We start from the raw sequence: 25,842 nt of genomic DNA, 5'->3' as shown, positions 1-25,842 counted from the left end.
CATAGAGACAGTGTAGTGCCTCAGTTATTGGATCATAGGTCAACAAAGAACCTAGCCTCAGTCTAGACAGTACAATATCAAACAAATAAATGATCTGTACATTGAAACTATATAAACTATAGGAAATTACATTTTAGCCTCTGCATAAGACTGCATGGTCGTCAAGGCTGAGTCAAGTGCTACAGGCTAAAATGGAGTCTGAAGAGGTGTCTTCAGATTACGGCGGAAAATTGGGAGTGAGGGTCTAATTTGTATGGAGAAAAAAATGGTATTGAGGTATGTTACGACCTTATATGGAGTCTAGAGTCTAAGGAGTAACATATAAAGCACCACAAACACAAGTAACGAAAAAGTTGTACATTTATTACTGAGTGAAGTTGTGGTTACAGAAACTGCATCAAAAAGTCAATATAAATAGGGAAAGCGTTAAACTTCAGGGTGGCCAAGGCCAAAACAACAAACAAAACACTCCACCCTACCTGAAAAGGAATCAAACTAAACTACACCAACCAAAACAAAAATGACAGTCTACACTCCCTGACTAAATATAAACATGTTCAAAAAAAGGTTTAAAGGAGATGGCAGCACACCCCTACCATGCTTCCCTGGTCTGTACTCTAAACACTAAGTATTAAAGTTACCTTAAGCACCAAGCATTAAGGTTTTGCACACAGCCTACAGACTCAGAAAAAGCACAACTAGATGCTACAGTAGCTACACAAAAAGGGTTCAGCAGCACATGGTGACGGATGGTAAAAAGGACTGGAGTGGAGCTTCTCCCAGGATTTTATGCTGGCTGGGCTGATTGAGGATGAAGCCCAGGTGTGTCTCCAGACACCATGCCACTCCTCCAATTTCCACTCCACCCTCAATTACCAAATAGGGCACTGAAAACACTCAGAGGGTTAAAAACACAAAATGAGGCCACATAGGGCCGTAACAAGGTAACAGGGCTGAGGGAACATAAGGCTGAGGGAACATAAGCATGACCACGTAATGGTGCTCGTATATAGAACCATTATAAACTCAACTGAAGAACTTCTACAGAACCATACATGGGATTAGCAGGTTCTTTTTAAGGCAGTGTTGCTATGTAGCATCTCAACCTAGGCGGCTGCAGTTTTGGAAAAAAAGCACCTAACCCAAAACAAATTGCAACAAAACGTTTTTCAGCTGTTTCTTACAGTATTAGGTGTCCTTAATAACATACTAAAAGTTTACCAAAGTTTGAGCACTGGAAAGGTGTTATTTTCAAGATGGCGTCCAAGATGTCCAAAACATCTTTAAAATAACCTAACTCCTTCATTATTTATCCTAGACAAGTACTTTTTGTGTCTTACCCTATGTTTTGGGGGCCTAGAAATCCACTGGAATTGTCCAAATTGCAGAGATACAATTAGATAATTGTGAAATACAATATTTTGTTTGTGACTCTATTAAAACCCTCTGAAATGGTCACCCGTTTCAAGTTAACTAAACTAATTATGCAATAAAATAGTTATATATTTTTTTACTGGAACAAGTCTTCAAGATATCCTTAAAACACAAGTCACAATTTTCATTTTTGTCAATTTTGTCATTCAGAAGGTGCATGGCAGAGAAAGAGAATATTGTCAGTTGATATAGTATTGCATGCAATATTGAAAGGTTTTGGATCTGTGGATCAAATGTGAATCAAAGTGTCATCTTGTAGACACAAGATTTTGAAAAACAATAAATAGATTTTTGAAGAACTTTTTAACACATTAGGAAGGCAATCAGTGTGAGTGAGTAGAGAGGGGTGGGGGTGGCTACGGAGGTTAGTGAAAAGCTGTCAAAACCCATGTCTCTACTGGGGGCCTAGACAGAGGGGAGTATGCGGGGTAGGGTTGTGTGAGGAGGTAAAAGGGGGCCTGGTGTAGAGTTTAGAGGGCCTAGGGTTCCCCTCAGGTGGAGTGGGAGTATGGGGAGTGGGGGGTCACTGGATTGCTCCCTGGACCCTGACCTTCTCCTCTCCCCCATGTCCGAGGTGCAAAACCTCCAACAGTTGGCTCAGACATGTTAAAGCTATAGTGGGGCACTTGGGAGCTCAGGGCAAGTGCTCAGGGCGGTCTGGACCAAAATGCCAGGGCTGCATTTTGGTCCCAGTCCGGCCCTGCTGGCTCCTATGCCCGAGATGGGCACTCGTGAGTGGTCATAGTTAGTGAGGAGGGACCCCCCATAGTGGTGGTTGTAAGACCATGTGGTGCATGACTGTGTGTCAGGCAGACACGGGTGTCCCTATGTCGGACTGGCTCACAGGAGAGTCGGTGTCTGGTTGGTGGCTGACCATTAATATTCCCAGGGGCCTCCAGTGACTTATCATTATGGCTCAGAGCGTCCTTTCCCCTCTCCAGAACAAAACAAATAGTCTGACCATTAGGTGTATACAGAAAGCAATGCTTGTTTGTTGGATAGCAGCAGGGACACAGCGTGGAGACCGGTTAGATCGGGATTCTATGGGAGACTGGAGCCCAGGGCGTCATGAGCTGTCTCCTATGCCTTCTTGATGTTAAAATTATCCAGAAAAAAAGATCAAAGTTCAAGGTTATTGCTATAGCAGTACCAATCACAAAATAAAAGACACGTGAAATGAATTTTGCACAAAAAACCCACACAACTACTACAATCTCAGGAATAAGATGTCTGTGAAAAGCAAATCTGAACCCTCTCCGCACCACACTCCTCCACCACCCCTGCCTAGACACCCAAGACAGCAGACACTAGATACATGTTGTGATAGCTCTGTACTGTCTTGCACATCCTCTCCAGGCCCATAGTCCATATTCACACGGTGGCCATTTTGGAATTTAACATTGCGTTGCTCTGGCAACCGGGGTGGCAACTGGGGTGGCATTTCATTGACTTAATGGCAATATGGCCGCCGTGTGAATATGGTCTATAAGGGGCCATTTCTCTCCGCTGTAATATTTGAGAAATTGGCCAATTTGCTATTAAAAAGGTCTTAAGAGTGATTAAGTTGTCACTTTAGAAATGTGCAGATACACTGTATACACTTATACGGTATGTTGGTTTGTTTACTGTTGAGTGGGAAAACAATGATGCACGTTAAGCTAATCATCTGGGGGGGGGGGGGTGGTACCACCCAATAATAATGAATTTATTCCTTATTGTTATCAAAAGAAATCTCCTGAAAGCTTCAACAGAATGTGAATTACATGTATAGGTGATGAATTCACCAATCCTGGGCATTATGGCACGTAGAAAAGGGAGAAATGTCCAATTACATTGTTAAATATGCTTATAACCATGCTTATAACCAATTGCTTTATAATTGTATACTTGTAATTACTTGACTATAATTTATATTATGCTAATTAGATCCAAGATCACCAAAACATGGGGTTAGGCAACACAAATTACTTGTCTAGGATGAATAATGAAGGAGTAATGGTATTTTAAGGATCTGGCGGCGGCCTTTTTGAAAATCGGACCTTTGTAGTGGTCCGATTTTGGTAAACTTTTGATATGTTATTAAGTACACCTGATACTACAATAAACCATTGAGAAACCTTTGTTGCAATTTTTTTTGGGTCAAATCATAACTGCAGCCGCCTAACCAGCCCAAAGAACTGCTGAAGGACCAGAAAGGTTTTGTGTGTGTTAATCCATTAAATCTGAAAAACACACACACACACACACTCACGCACGCACGCACGCACGCGCGCGCACACACACACACACACACACACACACACACACACACACACACACACACACACACACACTGTATGTTCCCTCAATACCTAACAATTATTTTTTCATCCAAATGAGGTCCTATGTTCCCCAATTAGACCCTATGCTCCCTCAGCCTTATGTTCCCTCAGCTCATCTGTCAATCAAAAAAATAAATACAAATAAATACAATAAAATAAATACAAATTAAAGGGCCCCAGCATGATAATCTATAGGGCAAGACCCCAATGGTCTGTTTCAAAAACCAGTATTGTACTACACACGGCTTATGAAACGATCTCATATTTTGACACTACTTGCCTTTTTTTTTACATAATGGGAGGAAACTGATTACAAAAAGATAAAATAAGAGAGAAGTGAGCAGTTACTTTATGTTGAAATTTGTGAAACAGTATCATATCTACTGGTTCTCACGCTAGATATACTGTAAATCGTGCTAGCAGTAAAAGTGTCTCTCTGGCTGTGTGTGTGTGTGTGTGTGTGTGTGTGTGTGTGTGTGTGTGTGTGTGTGTGTGTGTGTGTGTGTGTGTGTGTGTGTGTGTGTGTGTGTGTGTGTGTGTGTGTGTGTGTGTGTGTGTGTGTGTGTGTGTGTGTGTGTGTGTGTGTCCACTATGCAGAAACAAGAAGATACTGTACGTAGAAAGAGGCATGGCTGGAACAGTATCAACAGTGCAGCAAATATGTTGCAAATATTGTATGTATTGAAAAACATATTTATTTGTGACAACACTAAAACTGCAGACTAGAAGCAAATGTATGAATATTTCCACTGAAAAATGATTATTATTATATGATAAATGGACTGCATTTAACGTTTTTTTTTTTTTGTCTGTCTGGCCATTCAAATGTGCTTTATAATGTAACATTATAACTGCAACAACAGTGTAACCTGTGTAGCACGCAATGTAACCAGTAACCTGTGTGGCATGAAGTGTAACCAGTAACCTGTGTGGCATGCAGTGTAACTTGGGGGTTACGGGACGTCGGAATAATAGGCTGTCTGATATATAGGACATTATTCGAGTCACGCTCAAAATTGTGGACCTGGTACTGCAGTAGGTCCTGCTGACAGGCTTTTTAATGGGTTAAACAGTAAAAAGTATTAGGGCTTATCAATAAATCATTATCATTAATTTTCTATATTGTTTAACTTCTGTTTAAACTCTGTTTTCAAAATGTTGTACTTGCAGAAACCAACTATGTCCAAAATATTAACTTTTCAGGAATCGAAAAAAAAAAAAAGCTTTTAAAACAACACTGCCTCATCAAAGTTGTTATGGTGACTTTATACATTGTCAGATACTTGAATGTGTCCTTATACTTATCCAAATGCATCTCAAGTGAAGTGGAGTTAAGTGTTTTTGACCATTAAAGTAGAGATATGTGTTTTGTCCATCATTGATTAGAATGACAAAGTTAAACCCTGTGTTGGAGTTGGGTAGTTTGACCGAAAGTTTGAGGAGCCAATGGAGTTGGGAGGTTTAGTCAGAAGCGCTTTTTAATACTTTTCATTAGCAATGATTTATTAAAGAAAAGAAAAAAAGTTGAAAAACAGAGACAGTTGGTTTCAGCCCGACAGCGACAATATGGGTATTGTAGCACAGTCTGCTACATAGACTGGATGCAGGTTAAATTGACATTTATTGGCCTCCCGCAGACACTCAGTTGAAAATGAACATAAATACTGTCAGTGCTAAAATAAAGCCCAGACCCAGCCGTGCTGGGAACGTTGCCTGCCGCACAGATTTGGTTCAGATGTTACACTGCACTTCCAGCTCTCGTCAGTCTTTTTAGTGCGTGAGTCTGTGTGGAAGGCCCACACCCAAGTCCAGGGCTCTACTAAATAGAGATAAACCCTTGCACTGCTCCCATGAGCCACTCCTCCCATCTCCACCCACAGCAGAGCTCAAATCACACCCCACCACCACAGGTACAGTACATTGAATATTGACACATTGTAAAGAACAGCAAAAGCCACAGTGGCCTTGTGGTTAGAGTATCAGTGCCCTGAGACTGGGAGGTGGTCTGGAACCAGGCTACAGCCGTCAGCCGGATCATATCAAAGACTATAAAAATGGGACCCAATAAGCCTCCCTGCTTGCCACTCAGCATCAAGGGTTGGATTGGGGGTAAGTCCACATACTAGCATCATGTCCAGGGGGTGTAATTGTACATCAATTGTACTACAGAAACAGAAGATAGGATCCTGCCATATGAGCCACAAGGCTCACTCAGCCCTTACTTACAATAAATTACCTCATTTTGGTCCAAGGTTGTCACTAGAGGAAAGGCCAAGAGGTCACCAAAACCTGTAGGGTTTATTTAGAATTATGCCCATTTTGAGTTATCTTGCGTGCAAAGTTGATATTTTGGTCTGAAGGGGGCGCTAGAGGAAAGGTCATGAGGTAACTCAGCTTATTGATGAACGTGTTCTGCAAGTTTCATGGCAATCTGTCTATGATAATCAGAGATATATTGTGCAGAAGTGGTACATCTGGCCTAGAGTGTGTGGATCTAGAGCAGTGGTTCTCAAAGTGGGGTCCAGGGACCCCCAGGGGTCCTTGATGTGGTTCTAGTGGGTCCCCAGCTAAATGATTAGTAACTCTGGGAGTGTACAAGTGGAACGCTTACGGGTCCATTTGGTTCCACTTGTACATACATTCAGAGTGGCCCTAATGTATAGGGCCATAACTTGAAAAGGAAAGTTTGAGAATAACTGCTCTAGAGCAAAGACCATGGGATCAAAAATATCAGTAGGGTTCATCCTCAAGGGAGCAAGAAGATGCACAAACAATTACATGATTGAGACCTGTGAGACCTGTGGGATAGGATGGGAATAGTTGATCTAGGCTATACTAGAGGCCGCTACACAACGCTCACATCTAGAGTTCTGGCTGCTACGCGGCCCTCACACCTACGTTACACGGCCGATCCGACTGATGGAGATCTCTGTATCTGTCAGTCCTCCTTATCCCTTTTATGACCATATATGTAGATCCCTGATGTCATTTGCATTTGCCCATATATGGGCATGCTGATATGCCCATATATGGAGAGCTCTGTATCTGTCAGTCCATGTCCCTTTTATGCACATATATGGGCATACCCCCTTTTATGCCCATATATGGAGCTGACTGATTTGTTTGCACCTGATGCCATGACGACACATTGAGGTTAGACAACACACTCCATATTTGGGCGTAGCTGCATTGGGAACTCCTTATATGGTTATGGCTGAGTCATGGTGACATGGTCAGAGGTCCCTTAAGCCAATTTTAATATAGGATAACTGCGCACCATAGCAACATGTACGTCGTCGTCCGTCTGTACTGTAGTTCACATATCTCGAAAACTCTCCGACCGACTTACGCACGTTACTGGGGGTTGTCCAGAAGCTCAGATCCGACCGATATGTCCATAATATAGGCATATATGGAGATCCAGTTGTCCAGAACAACCGATCCAACCGATACGCCCATATACAGTATGGGTATACCATATATGGGCATTGACTGATGACATCAGGGATCTCCATATATGGGCATAAAAGGGGACATGTTGACATGCGAAGGGACATGTTGACATGCGAGCACTCATCAATTAAATAGTTCATTCATAGTTCACTGACTGGAAATACTTAAAAATCTTAAAAAGAGACGCAGACAACATGGCGGCGCCCGTGAAGACGTGCTCTTCAGCTCTTCACCTCTGTAGCAGGTCCATCTGTAGCAGGTCCATCAGCACAACATGTGCAGTACAAGCTGGAACCAAATGGAGAAAGGAACATGGACTCGCTCTAAATGGTTCCCGGTATGGACCTCTGACAGATCTTCCTGATTGGTCATTTGCAGATGGGAGACCAGCACCTCCAATGAAGGGACAACAGAGACGGAGACAAGAGAGTGAGGAGTTATCCAGACGTATAGTGATGCTGAGCACAGAAATGGATGGAGGGATAGAAGCGTGTGCTAGAAGACAAGAAGAGGCCAAACACATGGAGGAGCACAAGATGTCTCTTCTGCTCAAACCTAAAGGACGTTTATTGCTGAAGAAGTCTGACCAGTAGAACTGTCAATTATGAACATTGTGATGGTTCTTATGAATACAATATGGTCTTATGTTGTGTTTCCGTGTTTTAAGTATGTGTGTGTATGTACTGTAACTGTATACAATATTCATAACATATACATAACACTGACTGTTTGCATTGTCATAGCACAAACTCGTCTCCTTTTTTTTGTTAATTCTCGACTCACCAGAGGTATTGATGAGTGATGATATTTATGAAATATTAATGGAAAAGCCTATGTGGAAAGTATTGTTTGATCTGCCGCTGGGTCAACCCTATTTTGGGCATACTGTATCACTATAGATTTGTATTTTATTTTTTATTTTATTTTTTATTCAAGAGAATGTAATTGCAAAAGTAAAATGAAATTATAAATTTTTGCTATATGTCATACAATATAGTACTATGTAGGGCTTCAAAATAAAATAATTGACAGACAAAAGACAAAATCCTGCCATAGAACCTAGTTAAAAGCAATGCCAAACAAGTATGTGCACAGATTCCGAAACGTGTATCCTCCGGCAGGCTATTCCAAAGGCTAGGACCATAATAACGATAAAATACTGCTTCTCCTTGCATTGTTGTTCTAGATTTAGGAACAGTAAAGAGACCAGTGTCAAAGGATGTCTAAGGGTTGTCCAGGCATGTCAGGCCATCAGGAATCACCAAAAGATCTTAAGGCCTGTTACCATCATTGGAGCCCTGCTGCCTACAAATAGTTTACAGTACTTCAAAATGAGAAAAAACATTACTCCACTCTCCACTATATTAGAAAAGGTGTAGTGTCGATTTGGCATGCATGTTGGATCGAGTGGACGTAGGTTTGTTGTGCTTTGATGATTTTTTGATCATTTATAATTAAAAGGGGGTGGGGCTTAATGTATTATTGGCGTAGCGGGCGCCTAAAGGTTAGCAGAGATGTTCGATTCTCCACAATGTCAGGAAATATTAGGGTGGAGAAATAACACACAACCCTCCCTCAATACCAACTGTTGAAGTGCCCTTTAGCAAGACAATTAACCACTTATGTCACCACCAATAGGGAACATTCAAGCTTGAACTCGCTGTGAGAAAGATCTGCTTTTTTTTCTTTGAAAATTGTTTGAACATTATTATTATTATGACATTCAAAAAATAGGGCCACCAGGGTGACAGTGGTCCTGTCAAGTGTGTGGCACAAATATAGAATTGTGTTTTTTTTTTTAATTGTTTATACGTTTTCTTTGTCACAAAATGTAAACCTGTCAATTTCAAAGCACACAAAACGTAACTGCTGTTGAATGTCATTAGATACATGAAACTGAAAGAAAAAACTCCTGCACACTGTCTTCAAATGCAATTAAAAAAGTTTTAATAGGAATAACAACATTTCAGTCTGTTAGACCTTCATATTTAAGCCTCTTTTAGCTGCTTTTGCACACCTTGTAGGTGTGCAAAAGACTTTTATTCATTATAGGCAAGCACATTAATCATAAGCAGTGGTGGAAAGTAACTAAGTACATTTACTTAAGTACTGTACTTAAGTAAAATGTTGAGGTATTCGGACTTTACTTGAGTATTTCCAATTTCCAATACTTTTACTTCTACTCAGTACATCTCAGAGGCAAATATTGTACTTTTACCCCACTACAATGATTTGAAAACTTTAGTTACTAGTTACTTTTCAGATATAAATTATTACATTATGAAACATACATTAACCACTTAAGCCCTATGTTATACCTAGGCTATTTGAAAAAAGCCGATCTACAAGCTCACAATGTGAACTTGTAGATATGCTATTTTCAAATATTTTAGTACTTTAAGTACATTTTGATGCCAATACTTTTGTACTTTTACTCAAGTAAATTTTGAATGCCGGACTTTTACTTGTAACAGATTATTTCTATATTGCAGTATTGGTACTTTTACTTAAGTAAAGAATTTGAGTACTTTTTCCACCACTGATCATAAGCACATCATTTGCATCTATGAAGCACCAGCAATTTTATCAATTTTCAGCATTCAGATGGAGGATACGTTGCCACGTCTGCCTTCCTGCAACAGGGCTGGCCTTCCAGCACCCCAGGGGTCCTCCCAGCCACCCCGGATGTATCCCAGCATGCCCTTGATGTCTGGAGAGGGAGCATACTGCTCACACTGCGGCCCCTGAAGGTGTGGACCGCACGCCGCGCTCACCGTCACAGTCAGAGTACCATAATCCAGACCGAACGTGTTGGAAACGCTCAGACCTCGGGTGGGTCTGACAGATCCCTTGCCGAGAAGGTCGTCGTCGTCCCAGCCGCCGTCTTGGTCCCACACCTCGAAACGCAGCTGGCTGGGAGAGACAGAGAGCAGGGTTAGGATGTCATTTTCAACCCTCACAGATAGAAACACAGCATGTTTTATGATCTTACACTTTTAGATTTGGCCAGTCTCAATTTGCCCAATATACTGTACTGCAGGGGTCTTCAACGGGGGGGGGACCCCTAGGGGGTCCTCAGAGTTACTACAGGGGGTCCACCAAATCTTTGTGTGATATGATTTTTTTTTTTTCATTAACCACTTGAACCCTAGCATCCCTTTTCTGAGGGGAACATTCGCCGAAAATAGCAGATCTACAAGTTCACAAGAGCTTGTAGATTGGCTATTTGTGGCAAAAAGGTGTAGGTGTAGAGGGAAAAAAAGAGCAGACCAAGTAAAAAAAAATACTGAAACACAAATTTTATACAATATAGAGGGGGTCCCTGCTTCATCTCTCTCTCAGTTAGGGGGTCCTTGGCCTGAAAACGTTGAAGTCCCCTGCTGTACTGTATCATATCATATCAAGTTTTTCCCGGACTCACGTGCCGCTGGTCAGGTCCACGTTTCCGATGATGAAATTGTCGTTCCAGCGCGGGTAGTCGTTGTTAAGGATCACCCTCGTTTGAAACTGCTGTGGGCCGTAGAACACCTTGACGTAGCCGTCCGTCTGAGTTGTAACGTCTCCGTAAAGGCCCGAGCCGCTGACCACCGTCACACTCAACTGGGCCACGCCGGGCCTCATGGGGCAGCACTCGGTGTTCACCATGTGGCGGTTACCATGTCCACTGCAGCGGCACTCGCAGTTCTTTCCCTGGTGGCCGACGGAGCAGCTGGAGGGGCAACGCACTGGCACAGCGCTGGATATGATGTATTCTCTGATGGCGGCTTGCAGGTTGGACTTCAGGGTGGGGTTGTCCCTGACCTACACGATGACAAGGAGGATGACAGGTTATTTTCTGAAAATGTCTCACTTTTATTTTCCTATGGTATTTAGAGAACACCTCTTCAAAAAAGGACAAATGATTACATCTAAATGATGAAAGATAATATTTTACTTCACCCATCTATTATCCTCCTACATAAAAAGACTTCCATTCTCTCACCAGAAAGTGCAGGGGGCTCAGTTGGTAGGACACCACTCCTGGGACGGTCTTAAGGGACTTGAGCCAGGACTTGTAGCCCTCTTTTCCACCAGGGTTGAAAAGGAGGTCACCAACCTCCCCGTCTCCACCCAGAACCTCAGTGACCCGGTCCGTGAAGGAGTCGCTGAAGCTCTTGGCCATATTCAGCTTCTTGCTCAGAGACGCGCAGAACTTGGACTGAAGGCTGACATCGACTCCCTTTATGGTCGCACTGGCCTCACTGGCCAGACAGTCTTTGACTGCAGTGGATTCGAGGCCGTGCATGGCCGACTGACAGGTGCGGATAGCGGTTGTGGAGTGCACTTTACCCCCAAGGTGAACCAGGCGGATGAAGTGGGTGCCGTAGACAGAAATTAAGAGACGGAAGGCGTTGTCATGGTGGCTGGTGGAGCGGAGCTGCAGCAGTGCCTTCTTGAAGTCTTTGCTCAGCGGTGGATCTGACTGGAGACGAAAGCTGTGGATCAGAGAGGAGACAGCGGCTACTTAACAAAGTGACATTTGGAAAATGAAATAATTTCACCTGCAACTATCTGGCAGCTGATAAAAAGAGACTTCTGTTTTAATACAGACATTGACAAAATAATGACTTCAGTATAAAGTCAATGAACCGTGTTGAACTTGTACATTAGTAGTAGCCTACTCACGTGTAGTACTGGCATTTCACCTTATGGGAGGCAAAGGAGAACTTGTCCTGTTTAGAGTGTTGTTGGGCAAACCTTGAGGCCTTGGAGTGTGTTCCCCCGAGAGTCAAACCACCAACGCCCTTTAATCCAAGGCCAACCTTATTCATGAAAACAATGATTCTCGCATTAGTAGCATTAGTAGTAGATTGGCAATGTAGCTTGACCTTATAAAGGAAAGGAAAGAACAGCTTTCCTTTATTGTCCCAACTACAACAAAGATGGCTAGACAAGTAGATGCACCATCTGTCCATCCAGGGCAGGAATTTCCTGGAGGCCATGAAGGCCACGGCAACAACATTACTGACAATGACATCGACATTGTCCTACAGTAACTTTTATTTTATTTTATTTTTTACAAAATGTAGTTTTTCAGAGAACTTTTAGGTTAGGATTTAGAATGTGTTTTTAAAACTGGCCTCAGGTCTAAATGGGTTAGGGTGCAGCCACACCGAACTTTGTTCTGCCAATGCTTTTAAATGGGAACGGTTTGTTGCCATTCAAGGATTTCCACAAAAAAACACTCTGTTCCCATTGAAAAACATTGGTAGAATCCGCCCGCATCGGCAGATTTAAAGTTCGGTGTGACCGCACCCTTCAGGATTATTGTTGATTTTAAACAATGTTTACCAAAATGTTGACATCAGACAAATATATATCAAAAGAAAGAGTGAAGACAATTCAAGATCACCAATAATTGTACAGAGACATCAGACCAACCTGCCAGCTGACTCCCATAGATTGACTGGTATCTTTCAGGACAGACTGGCTGGATTCAGAGACCTTACTGCTCAGACTGTTTTTGCAATTCCTCTGAAACCACACAGGACCACAGGTCATACTTCACTTTTCATACGTTAACCCCAGTGGTGGAAAAGTCACATTTTTTACTTAAGTAAAAGTATCAATACTGCAATGAAATAAAAATAATTTGGAATTCTAAATTTACTTGAGTAAAAGTACAAAAGTATCAAAATATACTTAAAGTATCAAAAGTAGAAAGTACTCATAGAATGTCCCATTTCACAACTTTTCAAATGTATTAAAAAAAAACTTTGAAAATAGCAGATCTACAAGCTCACAATGTGTCGCATTGCGACGTCAATTAAAATAAGAATAGTTGTTTTCAGTGGTTGCATAGACGTTTATCATGTTATATTCAAGTAAACATGTTCACATAACCAATCAGAAAACATGAACAAATACGTATCTGAATTCAAGCTGAGGCTGATGTTTGTCAGTCAGTCGTTGCCTGCATGCAACACCATATGGTGCGTATGCATGTGCGCGTGCATGAACGTGCATGAATGAGCGCACGTGTGCACGACAAACGTGCAAAAATCATCACCTTTTTTAAAAGAATGCTGTCTGTCACGTTCGTTTTATTGTCACACCTCTGAATCCACAGTGTGTCTGAAGCAAGCAGTACTGCGTTGTTGCCACAAGAATAGGAGACCTTTTCAGTTTGACTTAACTTTGACATAACGTCTCTGTCGGGGTGGAAACCGCATTATATCCAAAATGGTTACTTTTCAGGATTCAAATTCAAAAGTAGCAAAAATAGCAGATCGACAAGCTTGAGCTTGTAGATCTGCTATGTTTGATATTTTTGTGTGACGCTGCAGTATGATCAAGTAGGGCGTTAATTTACGGGAAAAAAACACAAAAGGTTAAAATATGGAGGTCACAACGTGCAGGCAGGCAGACAGACAGCTGTAAATCAACTGCCATAATGAATGATACAAAAATGTGTTTTGTCCACTGACCTTGATGCGCCAGTCCAGGACGGATACCGGGAGCTTCTGAGTCTGTTTGAAAAGGGAGAGTTGAGACAAGATACAGGTGTTTTGAGTAATTGACAGGAGAGAAAAGACAACAACAGTTACGCTAATTACAGACAAAAACAGCTCAGAGCAGAGAATCAGGATTGAGGTGTTGAGATGTGACCTCCCGCTTCCGCTGTAAGCTCTGGGACTCGGTCACATAAAGTTGTGATGGCAAATGTCAAAACTGACCTATTTTGGAACACTATATCAAAAAATGTCATTCTATATGGTAAAATTAAAACCTTTTAATTAACAGCCTGTACCGAATTTAACATGGAGCTGCATTCCTGATCTGCTAATGATGGGAGGAGTCCTGTAGGATCCCAGGACTACTTTTACAGTTTTGACACAATGTTGACCATTTCGCTGTTCGTCCTCTCTGCCGGTTCTTAATTTGTTGTGACCGAATCCCTGAGCTACAGTGGAGGGTGAGGTCACAGATGGGGCTAACTGTAGTTATGTCAGCAGTTTGGATGAAACAAGTCAGTAGGTGACCTTCCTTCAATGGTGGACAAAGTACTTGAACCCAGTACTTGAGTCAAAGTATCACTCCTGGTCAAATATTGCTGAACAACGTGAAAGTGAAAGTTGCTCAGTCAAATTTGGACCCGCTTTTAGTATTCAAAAGTACAAATTACAAAGGATATTTTCTTTTTGATAATGATGAAACAATTAACTTTAGTTTATTTAGAAGCTCTTTTTTTTTATTGAGGATTTTCCAGAAATGTTCAAAAAATGTCATGCGACGCATTCTACTTTAAGGTTAATTCATAATGTATCTTTTCCGTTTCCTAGAAATGTAGCGGAGTCATATTTGTCTTTGCAATGCAGTGGTGTGAAGGTATCCAATAATACAAATACTCAAGTAAAGTACCGATTTTTTTTACTTAAGTACAATCAAGTACATGTATACTTTGTTACTGTCCATCACTGCAGATGTAGGCTAAACTGTATTTCGTCTCTGTCAGGTGAAAACCTCCCGACAGAGACCAAGAGACCAAGACATTATATGTCCAAAACTGTGACTTTTCAGGATTCAATTAAAAAAATAGCAGAAGTAGCAGATCGACAAGCTAAAAACGCACCGCTTCTCACCGCGTTTCGAGCTTGTGGATCTGCTAATTTCGATGCTTTTGTGTGACGCTGTAGTATGATCAAGTAGGGCAAAAAGTTAAAATACGGAGATAGGAGGTTTCTGCCCGACAGCAATGAAATGTACTTTGTTACTGTCCACCGCTGCGGTTGCAGGCTAACTGTTGCCTATTTGTGTCAATTGATGTGACAGCAGTTTGGATGGTCAAGTCAGTATAAGGTAACCTTGTTGAGCAGCAGGTTGTGACAGATGGTACAGTTGCCCGTGTTTCCTCCCGCCATGAAGGTGTGGACGTCCACCACGCTTGCCCCGCTGGTCTTCATCTTGACCACGTCGAAGCCCTCCCCGACCAGGCTGTGACCCGGGACAAACTCAGCCTTCTGACACTCTGCCAGCGAGCCTGATGAATGGCAGCCCAGAGATGAAGGGAGGAAGAGGAGGAGGAGGAGGAGGAGGGGGAGAGGGGGGCCGTGCATCGCTGAGCTGAACAAAAATGACAGAGAAAAATGGAAAAGAGGAAGTTTACAAATCAAGGTCAAAGGATCGACCTCTAATGCAGTAGTTCTCAAGGGGTACCGGGGACCCCCAGGGGTCCTTGAGGGGGGTTCCAGGGGGTCCGTAGCAAAATTGTTTAATACACCATCATATTTTATATGTTGGCTATCAAAGAAATAGCAGATATACAAGGCCGCAGCGCGAAGTGAACCGCTGTACATCTGCTATTTTTGTTTGACATTTTTTTAATATATATATATTTGTTTTTACTTGAGTAAATGAATACCACAATGTAGAAATACTTACAAATTAAAAAAGTAAAAGTGCTAAATATTGATAATAAAGTTGAAACGACTATAGCACTTGAAATCATTACTGTGAAATTAATCAAGATTGAGTAACTGCGTGGTTTATTTTCTCACCTAAAATGTATAGATTTAACAGCTGTTTAACAGCTGTCAAAGATATAGACACCAAAGTGTTTTCTTAAATGCTCTGAAAGAGCTGGGCTCGAAACTTGGTGACCATTAAAAGAAATGCTGATATTGTCATTCTAATGCGTATTTTTTCAATTACTGAATCAAGCAGCTTAAAAACTGTCTGGGGTGTTCACAAAAGCCTGAGTAGACGTTAAAATGACCCCAAACATGTTTGAAAGTGTTTGGGGTCTTAAGGCGGATAGCGTGAACAAGTGGCAGACGAGTGGTTAACGCTTGTGTGATTTGTAAATGCCTGCCGCTGTCTCTACTTGTGGCGTGCTGCCGGGATCCTGGAGATAAATCCACTATGCAGGCCTATTTGGGTCAGAAACAACAACTTCATGAATAACGGCAGGTGTTGGATTATTATAGACAATTAGACATCCTATTTTTTTTTCTTCAAAGAACAACATCTTCTTTGCATGAGAGTCTGAGGTACAGTGCTTATTTTTTAATACACTATATTGGATACTTGTTGTTTCATTACTTGATATCTTTCTTAATTATGTATGTACACCGCCCTTTGCACTCCCTTGGAGTGCAAAGGGCGACAAATGAAATTTACTGAATTTTACAGGAGAGCTTTTCATTGATTGTAATTATTTAATTAAAATCAAAATCAAATATTAATATATTATATATTAACGTGTAGCCTATTCTGTATACAAGCATAGATTGCTTAAATACATAAATATACTATTAAACTATAAATCATTACAATCAATGAAAAGCTCTCCTGTAACATTCAGAAAGTTTCACTTATGCCTTTTGCACTCCAAGCCCTCGACCTGTGGTTAAAAAAACATTTTTTAACAACTTAAACCCCAGCATCCGAATTCTTCAAGCTCACAACGTGTCGCTTTGCAACCCGTAGATCTGAGCTTGTAGATCGGCTATATTCCTGTGAAGACCAGGACTCCGGTCAACCAGCCGTGTTTATGCGAATGTTTGTCATTGTCAGCGTCAGGTCAGGTGGTTGAGCCATGCTTCAATCGTATTCGTCTGTGTAACAGCACCAACACCACTTCAACGCTTAATTCAATGTACGCATGCACTTAAAACAGCCACTCTTTAACCTCAAGCTTGTAGATTGGCTTTTTTCAATGAGCAACACCGTCTTAAAAAACAAAGTATAAATCAGGCTTTGATCAGTTTAAAGGCCAAACCGAGAAATAGCAGCAGTAACAAAAGGTCAATTTCAAATTCAAACAAAGATGATATATGGCTGCTCCGAGATCTCCTGACAACAACATTCGTCCTGCACACTAAACAACATAAATGGTTTTATATACTGTAGCAATAAATGTGATTCTTTGGCTCGTAATCGTAGGGGAACCTCTTTTGGTGTTATGTTATCAATCAAAATTGATGCTATATGGTAACTTGAATGGTGCTGGTAGAACCACTATAAACTCAACTGAAGAACCTCTAAAGAACCATACAGCAGGTTCTTTGTATCCACTCAACCTATTCTCAACCTCCCAAAGAACTGCTGAAGGATCAGAAAGGCTTTGTGTGTGGTTAAAGCAATAAATCAGTGCTGAGCTGCGACCTACTGTAGTCTGACTACAGAATGACGACTTACCACTGCAGCAATGAATCACGTAATGTAGGTTCTCAAACTTTTTCATGTGAAGGACCCTCAAATTGATATGTATTTGGCCGCGGACCCCCATAAGAGAAGATTTATGTAAAAACTAAAACTAATCTGGCAGATGTACAAGCTCGAGCCTTATACGAGCTTGCAGATCTGATTAAAAGCTGCACTATGTAACTTTCCTCTTCTACCCCAGATTTGTACCCGGTTTCCTGCGCAAGTGCTGACATTTTTACCATTGAGCTAATAGAGCCGGCCTGCTTGCTCAGGCGAGAAATCGAATCTTGACCATCAGGTAAAAATTGGTGTCAGATCCTGTGTCCTAGGTGAGATGTGACCTTTGACACAATCTAAATGTCTCAGTAGAAGAGCAGGGAGAAAAAATACAACCACCCCAATTGCATAAGTTATATTGTATTAACATACCCAACCATACCATACAGATTGGACAAAATTACATTTTATTCATTAAAATAAAAGTTACATAGTGAGGCTTTAACTCAGATTTAACTCATTGTGACTCACCTAGAGTGTTTGTCTCCACTGATGGTGTTGCGTCTGACAGAGAAGGGAGGTGACAGTCTGTTGATGGAGAATCCACTGGAGATAAAGAACTGAAGACGGCAGCCTATATATACTGTATGAAAAGGAGGGGGTCTCGCGCGCACACACACACACGCGCGCGCACGCACGCACGCACGCACGCACGCACGCACGCACGCACGCACGCACGCACGCACGCACGCACGCACGCACGCACGCACGCACACACACACACACACACACACACACACACACACACACACACACACACACACACACACACACACACACACACACACACACACACGAATAATACTGTGTTCAGCACTTTGCTCGTGGCACCAGCAGCATAGTGGCTTGCTGGTTACCAGTGTTCAGTTTGACAGCAGTTAACGAAATTAACACTGCTGGTTACTTCTGTGAGGAGTTTATATGTTCTTCCTGTGTTCATGTGAGCATCCTTGCACACCAAAAGACATGCATCTTAGGGACACAATACTCTGAATGTGAGAGCAACTCCCTTCTTCTGACTTCATTCAATAGTTTCTTACCAGGTGCATAGCCTAGAAAAAGTTCCTTTACAATCAAAGAGAAAACTCACGGAAATGTCCATTACACAGTTAAACCCAATATACTTCATTGACCGGGGTTCCCTGATGGAACTATTTTAGTCCCTTATTGTTTCCCTCTACGCCAAAGTTTTCAGCCAAAAGTTAGCCAAGCTATTTCACAACATGTCGCTCACAACTAATGTGGCGTAGGGCTGCACGATTATGGCCAAAATGATTATCACAATTATTTTTGATTATTCATTGAGTTTAGTGACAAAACATATTTTGATTGCACTGCCACATGAACATAACACTGCTTTCACATTCATATTATGGAACTGTACAATCCTGCTAATATGCACATTTCTTTAATCAAAATAAAATGTGTCCTCCTCATTCACATACTGTAAATTCTGTGCCTAAATTATAGGACATCAATGGAAACAAGGGTTTTCGTCAGTAATCGGACGATTGTGCTCATTTAATTGCGGGAAGCCGAAATCGTGATCACGATTAAAATGTGATTTATTGTACAGCCCTACAGTATTGTGAAGCTTGTAGATCCAGAGCTATTTTTGCAGAATGTTCGCCTATTTTCGCCGAATGTATGCCTACTATGCCATGCACATAGACTGGGAAGCTAGGGCTCCTGTTGTTAGGCATTTTTATTTAGCTGGCACTGGCAGCATACAGGTAGATAAACGTACTCTGCACATTTAGGCACGAAAGCCTTCCTCAGCTTCACGGCTAAGTGCCTTAAGGACATTTCCGTAAAGTGCGCTGGTACTCTCTTTGAACATAATGTACCCCTGCCAGTACCCTTGAGCAACGCACTGGCCTTAGATCTAGAGGAGCTGGTCCCTGGGCGGTGGGCGCTGCTCGGTGCTCAGTGGCTGAATACTGCTTCTAATAGTTGGGATGATGAGTCAAATGCAAGAGGATGAGTTTCCCCTACAGGGATCAATAACATAACTTGACTTTGTGAACGTCAGAGATGAAGATGAATTGTCCTCAGATCCAGTTTATGAGCCAAGAGTCTGAAAGATCTGTGAAAACAACAAGAGGGATCTCCTACACTGTCTCCCTCTCAGCTTCCGTCTCTCCTAATATAAAATTAGGTAAGTAAGTCCCATATGCATATGCATGGGAACACCAACATCAGAACAGAATTTTTGATGAAGTGCGGCTTGTTTCGTGTGATTCTGAGGTGTTAAAGTATATCTCAATAACGGGGGGAAATTTTTTAAATGTTTTTGAAGAATGACATCCTATCAAAGTAAGAGTGATAAAGAACCCAAATGTCCAAAAGGCTGGTATGGTCATTTAAGTTCATATAGACCATGAGTCTCTATAGCACTTCCAATTTTCTGTACTTTTACTTCTAATCAACTACATCTCAGAGGCAAATATTATACTTTTACTCCACTACAATTATTTGAAAACTTTAGTTACTATAGTTACTTTGTAGATTTTGATTACTATTACATAACATACATTACCCACTTCAGCCCTATATACAGTACATTTAGGCCATTTGAAAATAGCCGATCTACAAGCTCACAATGCGTCGCGATGCGACGCATTGTGAGCTCGTAGATCAGCTATTTTCTTAAGATTTGTATACATTTTATACATTTTGATACCAATACTTTGGTTCTTTTACGCAAGTACGTTTTGAATTCCGGACTTTTACTTGTAACTTGTATTTCTACAGTACATTGCAGTATTGATACTTTTACTTAGGGAAAAAAAAAAAAAAAAGGACTTTTTCCACCACTGCTTAGTACATTTGTCTCAAATGTGATGCATTTCCAAACAGCACTCGTGTCGTTTGGCTGGGTATTCTGGACAAATAAGGTTCAACCAAATCATGCTAGGCTATGGGGGGAGACGGAAAGTGTACCAATCGTTTGCCTTGTGTCCATATTTGTCACTCAAAACCAGACAAACTGAAAGACTGAGGCTGAGGTGTGCATGTCATCTTTAGCAAGTTACAGTAACACCCACAAACTGTAACACTGGTGCCAGCTGTTTGCAACTGAGAGACAAGTCAGATGAGGAGAGCTGAGTACAGCACTGTGTGTGTGTGTGTGTGTGTGTGTGTGTGTGTGTGTGTGTGTGTGTGTGTGTGTGTGTGTGTGTGTGTGTGTGTGTGTGGGTGTACGTGCGTGCGTGCGTGTGTGTGTGAGTGAGGAACAGCATAGACCCCTTAACAGACGACGTCACACTGATAAGAACCAGTATGCGTGCAATGAAACCCATTCTATCAGGTCTCGCTAGGACGCGTCTCACTAGCCAACACACAAGAGGGGGTTGGGGTGTGCTGAAACCAGCGCACCCCAAAACAACAGGTTGGGAATTGATTGCGTGAAACAATCACCTGTGCGTCCAGTCTCAATGTTAGTAAACAAATAATTGGTCTATGCGCTGCGCTGTGCATCAAAGGACACAGGGAGTGACAAAATCATATAATAAATATATATATATATATATAATATAATATATTTCGTCTCGTCTTTGTTCGTGAACTAAAATAACCCTAGATTTTAGCCCAGTCTTTATTTAGTGAACTACATTTTCGTCTCGTCTTTATTAGTCAACGAAATTGCATAATGATTTAGTCCCAGTTATTGTTTATTCATGTAGGTGGTGGTCTCGTTTCGTCTCCGTCCTTTGAAAAATGTGCGTTGACGAACATATTTTGTTTCGTTTTCGTCAACGAACTCGACTGGTGTGTGTGTGTGTGTGTCATGCACTAGGGTTACATGGCAAAAGAAGGGAGTCCACACATGATGCAAACATTTAAATGTATATTTTTTTGACTATAACTTAAGAAATAAAGCAATAAAAAAAAGGAATGGAATGAGGTGTGAATAAGTCAGTAGTCAGTTATGTATGCAGTGTTTGAATGTGTGGAGTGTGCTGGGTGAGTGTTGTATAGAAAGTGCAAAACTAAACAAAAGGGCTGAGCCCACTCAAGCCAGTTGCCACTCAAGACAGGCTCTGGAGAGGATATAGAGAGACCCAAGAGTTCCAATAGGAGAGGACATTATATACTCTGCCACACCCATAACCCCAGGTGTAGCAAGTTGGCCTGACGGCCTGCTCCACTCTGCAATCACCAAGGCTGCCGGCTAGCCAACAGTGGGTACAAACACACATGTCAGTTTTTGTCCGTTTGCAACCGAACGAACGGCCGGAAGTCCCATCCACTCCCATGTTAAAAAAAAACGGATAAAACGGACGCGATCCGGTCCGGAAAAAGCACATCCGTGTTCCGCTTTTCATTGAGTAACAGACAGAAATGGCCGGATCCGGAACAAGAGCTTCCGTTTCGTAGCGACCCGTTTTCCGCCAGCAAACGGACATGTCTGTTTGTACCCAGTGAGGCAGAGGGGCAGGGGCCGTGTGTGTGTGTGTGTGTGTGTGTGTGTGTGTGTGTGTGTGTGTGTGTGTGTGTGTGTGTGTGTGTGCGTGCGTGCGTGCGTGCGTGCGTGCGTGCGTGCGTGCGTGGGGGGGTGTGGGGGTGTGTGCGCGTGTGTGTGAAAGGCTGGCATAAGTATTGTGCGCCGACGCTACTTGTGCCCATGGACGGGCGCAGCGCACGCAGCGACCAGCAGTGAGAGATATGTTTAATGTATGAAATATGTTGTTTAATGTATGAAATAGGTTTTGCTAACTCTTGCTGTAAACCCATTTGCCCTTTTTGGGACATAATAAAGTTGAACCTTGAACCTTGAACCTTGAACCTTGAACCTTGAACCTTGAGTGCTGAGTTTCACGCGTGTTGTATCATGAGGACATATATCCATGAGTTTGTGAATGTAACCTCTAGCTGCACCTAAAATAGTTGTGTCCCTGTATGCTTTCCCTGTGTGTGGACATAAATACATTGTTAAACTGTGTGTGTGTGTGTGGTGGGGGGACTAACTGTCCAGGATGCTACAATAGGTCTGTCTATCATGACTTATGATTATGTCAAATTTCATTTATTCTCAAAAGGGGAATCCACATTGTGACCAGCGCGAAAATATGCGTATTACTCGTTTTTCACGATCGTTAACACACGTTTCTCAAAATAAACTGCACACACAAAACTGAAAACGTCACACACAAAATGCTAAACCCTACACTCCCTTCGCAAGATGACTCTTTGCCATCAAATCTCTTACTGTAACTGTTCACTGACACACACGTTCCATTCATTACAGTACAGAGTACACACAACTAAGCATTTGCTGCACACTACCAAGAATTTACAGCACACTACAGGGCAAAATTGAAAACACAATCATATAAATGGAACACACCATATGAATGACAATGACTCTGGAGAATGAGCAATTTCTCCTTTTGTAAAATGACTCAGTGTAGGCCTACTTTTTTCATACAAACATAAAACAGCACACAAATATGCATCTAAAAAAAAGTTTTATTTCGGTAGTTGATTTAGGCATCACGCCTCCGGTTCCTGTCTGGCCAGAGGGCCTCATCTACATCACAGGCAATGTTCTCCCTGTCCAAGCAGCGTTGGAAGAAACGCCTCGCGTGGCGCATGAAGCCCTGACAGGCCTCAACCAGTGTTGCCAGATTCTGTGAGAGAGACTAGGAAAACCAGCCCAAAAGAAGCGACTGTGGGCCACATGAGCACTTTAACATATACATCAGCTATTTGAAAATAGCAGATCTACAAGCTCACAACGTGTTGCATGTGAGCTTGTAGATCTGCTATTTTCAAATAAAATCTTGCGGGGAAATTATAATTAGCTGATCTGGCAACCCCGGCCTCAACACTGACGTCGCCATGCAAGCCTCCTCCATGGCCTGGAGCAGTGTGGGACCCGGCTCTGTGGGTTCCGTTCATAATATACCTTCCACCTCCAAGCTGAAAAGAACTCCTCAATGGGATTCAGGAAAGGAGAATAAGGTGGAAGGTATGGAACGTAAAAAATGTGGGACCACTCACGCACTGATTAGCCCGGTGGATCAGCTCACATTGTTCCGGATGCAAATTGCTCACCAGACCTGAATGTTTAGAGATTTTAATATTTGTGTGTCGTGGGTCGATGCTTTGAGATTTTACGTTAGAAGTGTGTGCAACAACTGAACATTGTGTGTAGTGTTTGGACAACAAGGTGATGTGTAATTGACATCAGTGTGTAAAGAAGGAAAGTTTGAGTCTAATGCAGATAAGGGAGCGGGAAGTAGTGCCAAATGTGTTGAGCGATTAGGTACATGAAGTGAAGGGTTTGCAAATTGTGCCGAATCTTTGCTTTTTGTGTGTTAACAATCGTGAAAAACTGTAAAATGACAATGTGTCACGGTGCGGGGCAGATAGTTGTAGGACCCAAGCGCAGACAGTGAGCGGAGACAGAGCAATACAGATGCAGGGGGTTTTATTAACTAAACAGGGAATACACGGCAACACAAGGTAACAGACAGAACACTGCACATTAATGAACCAACACAAATTAGAAACAAAGGGGCATATAAATAGACAGGGACTAACTAGGCACAGGTGAGAACAAAGGACAATTAACACATGATTGGTTGGAACAGAACAGGACACAGGTGAATTACAATTGCAAAGACATACTGGTGAGACAAGACAGGAAACACCACGACAACACTACAAAATAAAGGTACAAGGAGAACAGGGAACAATACAACAGAACGAGTGGCCAAAAGGGAGCACTCATGTCGTTTGGCTGGGTATTCTGGACAAAAGTTCAACCAAATCACGCTAGGCTAGGGGGGAGAGGCTGACGGAAAGAGTACCAATCGTTTGCCTTGTGTCCATATTTGTCACTTGAAACCAGACAAACTGAAAGACTGAGGCTGAGGTGTGCATGTCATCTTTAGCAAGTTACAGTAACACCCACAAACTGTAACGCTGGTGCCAGCTGTTTGCAACTGCGAGACAAGTCAGATGAGGACTGTGTGTGTGTGTGTGTGTGTGTGTGTGTGTGTGTGTGTGTGTGTGTGTGTGTGTGTGTGTGCGTGTGCGTGTGCGCGTGCGCGTGTTTGCGTGTGTGCGTGTGTGCGTGTGTTTGTGTGTCGCTGTGGAGCGAGAAAAATGCAGCCAGTTTATCTTCACCTTTCCTCTAGGCAGAGATGGGAAGATAGTAGTATTAAGTATTCATACTCAGATACTTTCAAACTCGCAACTTCACTAGACATAATACTTTATCATTTCCACAGATTCCGCCGGCTTTGGGTATTGACCATATTCTACCAGTTACTCAACTGTCAAAAGGCCATATTTCATATAATTTTCATATATAAATAGTATTTCTAAATGAGGACCGCAACCTTTTACCTCCTCCTTGTTCCAGAGATCTCTGCAGAGACTCGTCGGTCGTCGTTTAAGGAAAAACAAAACTTCAAGTTTCTAAATTAAAGACAAAGCGACCCCTCCTGCTTTGCGTAAGGTCAAAGCGGGGTGGGAGACCGAACTGGGTACCACTCTGTCAGACTCATTTTGGGACTCTGCATTAAATACTGTTAACTCATCCTCTTCTTGTGCGAGACTAGGTCTCGTCCAATTCAAAGCACTCCATAGGATACATTATAGCAACGCTAGATTAGCCTGGTGTGGCTATTCTGATGGCAGACCCCTGACCAGTGTTGGTGCCAAGTTTGGTGCGGATCGGAGCAACCGTGCGCCTCGCAGGTCCACATGTTACGTTTGTGACGTCCACCGTCGACCCATGGTCGGTTGACCATCTAGGCCAAGGGTCTTCAACAGGGGGTCCGGGACCCCTAGGGGGTCCTCAGAGCTACTATAGGGGGTCCGCCAAATCTTTGTGTGATAGGATTTAGTTTTTTTACATTAACCACTTGCACCCTACAATTCCTTTTCTGAGGGAAACACAGTGTTTTAATGTAGTAGTATAGTGCAGTTGTAGTGTATTGTTGTGTAGTTGTAGTGTATTGCTGGCTGTGTTCCTGCTGCTGCCCAATGCAGTAATGTAAGTGTCATCTCAGCATCCTGCCTCACACACACGCACGTACGCACGCAGGCACGCGCACACACACACACACACACACACACAAACGTGCACAGTCATTATCACCTCTTTCCCCCTCATTCCCGTCTCTCTCTCCCTCTCCCTCTCTCTCTGTCTCGCTCTCTCCCTCTCTCTCCCATTCTCTCCCTCTCTCTCCCTCTCCCTCTCTCTCCCTCTCTCTCTCTCTCCCTCTCTCTCTCTCTCTCTCTCTCTCCCTCTCTCTCTCTCTGTCTCTCTCTCCCTCATTCTCTCTCCCTCATTCTCTCTCTCTCTCCCTCTCCTCTCCCTCTCTCTCTCTCTCTCTCCCTCTCTCTCTCTCTCTCTCTCTCTCTCTCTCTC

At 42.4% G+C, this 25,842-nt stretch overlaps 2 protein-coding genes across 2 annotated transcripts in view; one reads left to right on the top strand and one right to left on the bottom strand.

The window, feature by feature from the left end:
• Nucleotides 1-7,402: 7,402 nt before the first annotated feature.
• LOC311054788 (large ribosomal subunit protein mL52-like) lies at nucleotides 7,403-7,801 on the top strand (the record flags this gene model as incomplete). The annotated part of the gene is made up of 1 exon (XM_084070792.1): nucleotides 7,403-7,801. The coding sequence occupies one exon, from the start codon at nucleotides 7,403-7,405 to the stop codon at nucleotides 7,799-7,801; it is 399 nt and encodes a 132-aa protein (XP_083926918.1).
• A 1,331-nt stretch (nucleotides 7,802-9,132) lies between these two features.
• The window catches only part of LOC311054787 (perforin-1-like), a gene marked incomplete at its 5' end in the record, with an annotated part of 31,883 nt that continues 15,173 nt past the window's right edge, over nucleotides 9,133-25,842 (bottom strand). Inside the window, 9 exons of the mRNA XM_084070791.1 lie at nucleotides 9,133-10,121; nucleotides 10,630-11,009; nucleotides 11,191-11,683; nucleotides 11,874-12,010; nucleotides 12,630-12,722; nucleotides 13,676-13,717; nucleotides 15,053-15,311; nucleotides 17,925-17,999; nucleotides 18,311-18,402. Of these exons, the coding sequence (XP_083926917.1) occupies nucleotides 9,809-10,121; nucleotides 10,630-11,009; nucleotides 11,191-11,683; nucleotides 11,874-12,010; nucleotides 12,630-12,722; nucleotides 13,676-13,717; nucleotides 15,053-15,311; nucleotides 17,925-17,999; nucleotides 18,311-18,402 (1,884 nt within the window). The 3' untranslated portion in view covers nucleotides 9,133-9,808. The remainder of the gene's footprint in view (nucleotides 10,122-10,629; nucleotides 11,010-11,190; nucleotides 11,684-11,873; nucleotides 12,011-12,629; nucleotides 12,723-13,675; nucleotides 13,718-15,052; nucleotides 15,312-17,924; nucleotides 18,000-18,310; nucleotides 18,403-25,842) is intronic.

The sequence above is a fragment of the Gymnoscopelus microlampas genome (assembly GCF_963454915.1).
Source record: "Gymnoscopelus microlampas genome assembly, chromosome: 11".
Lineage (NCBI taxonomy): Eukaryota > Metazoa > Chordata > Actinopteri > Myctophiformes > Myctophidae > Gymnoscopelus > Gymnoscopelus microlampas.
This window is presented reverse-complemented; position numbering and strand designations above follow the sequence as displayed.